The sequence below is a fragment of the Perkinsus marinus genome (genome assembly GCF_000006405.1).
Source record: "Perkinsus marinus ATCC 50983 genomic scaffold scf_1104296958234, whole genome shotgun sequence".
NCBI classification, from domain to species: domain Eukaryota; phylum Perkinsozoa; order Perkinsida; family Perkinsidae; genus Perkinsus; species Perkinsus marinus.
In genome coordinates this window covers 56,190-62,673 of record NW_003206847.1, presented here as the reverse complement: position 1 = coordinate 62,673, position 6,484 = coordinate 56,190, and the positions used below count along the sequence as shown (strand labels likewise).

The 6,484-nt window shown below is 43.0% G+C and overlaps 2 protein-coding genes across 2 annotated transcripts in view; one reads left to right on the top strand and one right to left on the bottom strand.

The window, feature by feature from the left end:
- Pmar_PMAR005985 (hypothetical protein) overlaps positions 1-91 on the bottom strand; it is a gene marked incomplete at both ends in the record, with an annotated part of 2,358 nt that extends 2,267 nt beyond the window's left edge. The window contains one exon of the mRNA XM_002774361.1: positions 17-91. Within this exon, the coding sequence (XP_002774407.1) occupies positions 17-91 (75 nt within the window). The remainder of the gene's footprint in view (positions 1-16) is intronic.
- A 6,017-nt stretch (positions 92-6,108) lies between these two features.
- Positions 6,109-6,484, top strand: part of Pmar_PMAR005984 (hypothetical protein) — a gene marked incomplete at both ends in the record, with an annotated part of 1,716 nt that continues 1,340 nt past the window's right edge. Inside the window, 2 exons of the mRNA XM_002774360.1 lie at positions 6,109-6,184; positions 6,236-6,308. Coding sequence (XP_002774406.1) covers positions 6,109-6,184; positions 6,236-6,308 — 149 coding nt within the window. The remainder of the gene's footprint in view (positions 6,185-6,235; positions 6,309-6,484) is intronic.

The following is a 6,484-nucleotide window of genomic DNA, read 5'->3' as shown; positions in this document are numbered from 1 at the left end:
CACATGTACTGCCTACCAGAGAACCTGTGAAGCCAGTCGCTCCGAAGACTGCGATGTCAACCGGTCGCGACGTGGATTTAATATTCAACATCGGACTCTTGCAAAAAAAGCTAAAGTGTGGGAAAACATGCACATGGTCAACCACAAGTGTTGATGACAACATGAAAATGCTAATTGGTTTCTGTACACTTCTACCCTCAGACGTAAGGAAGCTTTCATAAGTAGTTAGGAAACGCTCAGCGAGCATATATATTCCTTCAACACTGTTGTTGACCATTTCTTTCGATTCGGCATTGCTAGCTTACAATTGTGCGATGGCTCGAAACCAGGCTGGACACAGGGCGAGATGTCGAAAATCACCAAGTTATATCAGTATTGATATGCCCAACAGAAAATGCAAAGAAGAATTGCAGAATCATATTCTTATCGATGATATAAACATAACCATATCAATACGTGAAATTCAACCATCAAAGTTGTACTGTTCGTTAATGTATGCCTTACACCATTTTATAAAATGCGAAAATGCGAATTCATTGGAGTTTCACCACCCTAGTGATATGAAAAACACAAGTAGGAAACTACTGCGTATCACAAAAATCTCGTTTTTCACCGAGTTTTACGCCACTTCGCGTAAAACGGGTGAAACTCCAGTGTGCAACGCATCATACGTAAAAAACTCGAATAGCGTTCCCGAGTGAGAACCCCAGTGATAACAGCAACAATCACCATTAAAATAACGCAAGTCGGATTCATCAATAATGGAAATTTAATTACAACTAATCATCGCCATTTCGGAGGCTTGGCATCTATCAACTTCGAGGTGTTGTCTGTGAGATCCCTACTCAGAGTCTGCCGATACACATTCCAATCAAACTTCAATCCGTTCATGGGCTGCCTCCTCCTTAGGGCCTGACCAACACCGATCTATCTACTGTTCGCGGTGTGGGAAAATATGCACATCGTCAACTACATGTGTTGGTGACAATATATGCACATCGTCAACTACATGTGTTGGTGACAATATATGCACATCGTCAACTACATGTGTTGGTGACAATATATGCACATCGTCAACTACATGTGTTGGTGACAATATATGCACATCGTCAGCTACATGTGTTGGTGACAATATATGCACATCGTCAACTACATGTGTTGGTGACAATATATGCACATCGTCAGCTACATGTGTTGGTGACAATATATGCACATCGTCAACTGCATGTGTTGGTGACAATTTTGGGGAAATTTTCGTTTGTTTCTAAAAACTTCTGCTCGAATTCGTGTATCAACTGCTCACTCAGTTGTGAGAAGCAAACATTGATTTAGGCACTAAATGCTCGCCATACGTATACCTCCTTACGATTATCAACACAATAGAACATGGCCAAACAAGGCATAACTGACAGCAGAAGCTTTCTAATAGAAAACGGTTTTTCTATCAGAAAGCTTCTAGTTACTAGCAATCCACTAATGATGAACATCGATGAAATCGTCGATGAACTTTCCCGAGGCTCATCTCGAGCATAATAATACACACTCACAATGTGATAAGAGAGTCAACCTACCTTGCAAGCTGAGCGGCACCAAGTGCTCACCAAGTTGTCCAGAGATGCATGACATTTATTCTCGAAATCATGGATGATCCTCGCCACTTCGCGCGGCACGAAATTGCCAGAGTCCGTCACAACGTTTGAGTCTGGCATGCTCTTCGTAAACGTACTCTGAAACTCTCACGATTCTACGACGATTTCATGGTCAACCATAACATTACATATAAGTGATATCAAAATTCTCATTTTACTAATAAACTGCAGCTGAAGTGAAACCATTGTAATACTCATTCTTGCGCTCACCTGAACGTTGCTGTCCTCCCAAAAGTGCGTGCGGATTTTCGCACCTCCAGTTACAGTTGGAGGATTTGTAGCAACAACAAATTCGCCAACCCATGAGCCAGACCTGCATGCATTCACCTCGAATGAGCATCACATAAGGTCGAGGCTGACCAAAGGCCTTGTTCTCTCGTCACCGAGGAGGACCTCACTACGTAGATTACGCCGTCTCTAAAAAACCAACACTATCAACAAGCACACTGGTAATATCGATTCCATCGATTGAAGGCCAACTCCGATTTGCAACGGCAGTTTGGATTCCAAACTTTGGAAATTGTTGGTGATAATATAAAAATTGTGAGGAAATTTTGGGGAATTCTTGTTGGTTACTGTACACTTCTACCCCAATCCGTATCTGAACTTATATATTTAGTGAGGAAACTTCCAAGCTCAGCTGAGGGAAGTAAACATATATTCCTCCAACACTACGCAACGGAGGAACTCTCAGTAGAGGGTCCGAACTGAATTGAAAATCCTACTTGATCCAAGCTCCACTGGTAGCATCATCTCCATCAAGTGATTTTAGAATCTCATCTGCCACGACTCTCAAAGTCGCGTCGGTATTGTCATTCTGAATTTCAATAGTTATCTCAACAGTGCCGATGTAAGCTTACGCCGGGGCATTCTTCCACCGACACGACCGCAGGAATAGATCCCCAACTGATCACACCTAGAAGAGGAATACTCGATTGGCGCAGAACAACACAAACTGGAAATTCGAACATGAAGTTACTCCATCACAGTAAAACCTCACATCGCTTTCTCCCTGTAATGTCCAGGTATTGTTCACGAGAGTTCTGTTGACGACTCTGCCGACAGATGAGCACCTGGAAAGGCGGAAGGACTCGAAATAACTCGAAAATAACTCCCGGAAATTGACTCGAAATATAGGGGTGGCGGAAGGATGTTGTCGGATTGTTCGTATCTCGCAAGAACCGACAAGGCAGTTCCACTGAGGCTACCGATCACGCCTGTTGCCCACCATATCCAACAACACAAGTTCTGGATGGAAACAAATAGATAGTATCAACGCCCTTAGATGTGCGAAATCTTGAACGAGTCCTCAGAGCTCTATCTCTGAGATCGAGTCCATAGTCGCACAGCAAAACGATCGGCATTCATCCAGCACGGTGGTTCTAATACTGTTGAAATATAGCCTAAGTCAGCATGCTTAGTCCACAGTAAGGTACGTAGTCCATCTACTTCGGCATCACCAACCGAACTTAGTGGATTAAGCCCACGCTTCACCGGCAGCGGGAATAGCTTGTGCAAGTGTCTGCCGCCTAGTGAGTCGCTCGTTCACTGGAGATGGCAGTGAGCATGGTCTCAAACCCTCAACTGCGGCAGTACACAGCGATTATTGTGAAGATGTAGGTTTTCCCACTGCCTGGTGCGCCACATAGCACAGGCCTTCGCTTCATTCGAACTTGTTAAATTCAGTGCAGTATGCTCATGGAAGAAATGAACATCCCCAATTTCAACCAGAGCTGAGGATATCATGTAGTATCTTGGAGACATAATCCCAAACATCGTAAGACACTGAATCATGACGGAAATCCCCAGCTCACCACCGAGCTCTCGGATTTCAGCACAATCACGGCCGATGAGCTTGGGCTACCCCATCAGGATTCCTGATTCAGGAATATCGCTTTAATAACTTCTCGTCCTATCGGCTATAGGTTGAAGTCTCAGACACCCATGTTCTCCGTTAGGGCGTATTCTTGAGAGATTCTCCCATCTTCGGACTCCCTGGATTCGAGGGTCAATCTTCCTCTCATCTTCTTCAGGGGACACTGAGTGGCAGAGCCTACCTATTGCATTTGTACGGAATGCACCTCATGGTTCATGAGGCCTGACTAAGTGGTGAAAAAGTGGAATCTGCTAAAGTGACCGAGTCGACAAACATCGTGGGAGTGCGATGATGGCATCTCTAGAAGTGTCCTGGGAATATCTGCTTCTTGTCCGAGACAATTTCCCGCAATTTCTCATCTATCCTCTCCTCTCGCATTGCACAGAGATTCTCTGTCTCGTGATGAGACTCTCATCCACTGCGGACCATCTTCAACATGAAGATCAAGTGATGTCTTAAAGCGGTGGCGGAATCCGCGGCGCGGATGAGTAATTAGAACATGGTTGTTCCAAGTTCCATGATACTATCGGAGGCTTCGATAGTATTGTAAAAAATGGGTGACACTCAGCGAATGAATACTACTGTTTTCAAACAATAGGCTGAATTAAACCTTTTGTGGCGTTTGATTACAAACTTTTCAGCAATTTCATAATATCAGCGGCCCAAAACTCAATTTTCAAGATCCAAATTATATACCTCAAAGTCTGAGACCAATTTTTACTATCAACTCGCAATGATCACACAAGGAGCTCACTTTCGTTATCTGCCCATTTGCATCAATAGAGGACGTCACGACCATACCGATGCTCTCACAATACCTGCGACGATACCCGGTGAGACCCGCAGCAGTGTTGAGGAGTTTCCTCACGAATTATAGGATTCCACATACGAATCCGGGTAGACATGTACAGGAAATATAATATAAAAAAATTTCCAAAATTTCCTCAGAATTTCTACATAGTTACCAACACATGCAGTTGAGCATGCGCATACTTCTCCACACTGTCATCCTCTGTAGCTCAAGAGTGTGTATAACAATCCTGGAAAGCGTGCCATGATCTACTTCTAGCCGCTCCAGAACGAATGATGAACTCTCAAATCTCTCCCAAGACGGGATCTTCCGAGAAGCAGTTCCGAAATCGAGTCAATTCGTATGCTAATACGAAAATCAAATAAAGATCAATCTACTATACGAAGAATCGGGATAAGACGAATAGCCGAATTTACTCTTGAATAGCAGCGTTGTTGGTAGCTACTTCTGTGGGTGAAATCACTGACAAGTCCGCCAAAACCTGATGATGGTATAAAACACTATAGCAGACCAGGGTGTTGACAGTCCATAAGGAGCTTACCTGTGATAAACACCCAGGCGGCGAATTTGCGATGACTCTACCTTCCACAGTAGAAGACATATAAAAACTTGACGGGACTACTAAAGAGGATGGTGATGAAAGCTCGCTGAATAAGAAGCATTTGCTCTACACTATCGAAGTCAACATTTACAGTGGCATCATCGGCTGACGTGCTGCTCGATAAGTCGATTCTGAGTTTCAGAATCGCTTTTGAAAAATCTTGTTTAGAGAACCGACTCTGGAATAGATCACAGAAACGTTTCCAGAGTCACTTCTGAACGTGAATTTTTTTATAATTTTTATCATGAACTTTTTTAATTCTGAACGTGTTCGAAAATGCTCCTCCGTGTTTCTGGAGTCGTTTCCAGAACCGCAGTTTTTAGTACCACTCCGATGATCACTTTTGAAAATTTTGAAATCGTTGATAACCAATGGGCGAGCGATACTGTGGTTTCTCTTTTTTTCCTGAGAAAACGCGAGTTGTCTCCTTCTCTTTCATAGTGACTGTCACGGAGCTACTGCTAAGGATGGACGGCAGGATTGCGAACATTTTGTTTATGTGATCAGCAATAGACCGTTTCACAGTACTTCGGCGAGCGATATCCAAAGACACTCGGGCGTAACACGATGCACTTTGACCCACTAAAGAAAGTAATCCTGAGTAACATTCGCACTGTAGTAAAGCGAATTCCACATACCATCGTTTCCCCCCCATTCACTCGTTATTGAGATTGATGACGAATATTTCAATACTTAATACATCACCTCACACTCAAGTCAATAATTCTGTTTCCACTCAAAAAAGCAAAGTCATAATAATAGACTAATCTGTTTCCACATATTTCAGATAGTAACAGTAGTACGTCAATTCACTTCTCCCTTGTAGATAGTGGTCAGTACTGTAGTAGTGAGCTCAGCTGAGACCTTCTAGGTTTCATGTCCCCATTTTATGGTATTCCACATCCGTTGATATTTCCAGCAAAGCTGGGCTAGTCGTTGATGATATAAGATTAGATTCCACTTATTCCTTACGAGTTTGATTCATCAATACTCACAAGTGCTTTCTGTCTATGCTATGTAGATTTACTCAAGATGTGGGCTAGCTCTGTGATGGTGTTAAAGAAGAATGCAATTTTTCCTCTTCCGAGAAATGATCAAATGCTGATCTCATCGTTGGCTACCCTCAATAGTTACTTCCCTCTTTTTTCCTCTCTTGTTGAGCATTCTCGTAATGTCAGTGGAGAATCACCCGGAGTGGCAAGGGTCGCGACCAGCCAAGTGGATGGACCGTAATACTGGCAAGAACAGTAGTGCATTCAAGATGTGTTGTGCGAGATGTGGTATTATTGTTAGTTCAGATAGCCGAAAAATAATACCCACTGTGTGCCGGTCTGGAGAGCAGGACACCTTCACACGACTTGGAATGGACAGGTGCTTTGTTTTTTTTCGGAAAATTTAGAATTTTTTGAAAATTTTCAGTTTTCCCGGAAATGAAATTCTTTTTTGGCAAGGCTACCGGCGTTTTGTGCAAAATTTTATTGTAAAACTTACACGGTGATGATCTCGTCGAGAATATTTTTCTTTCATTTTTCTATTTATATTTTTCC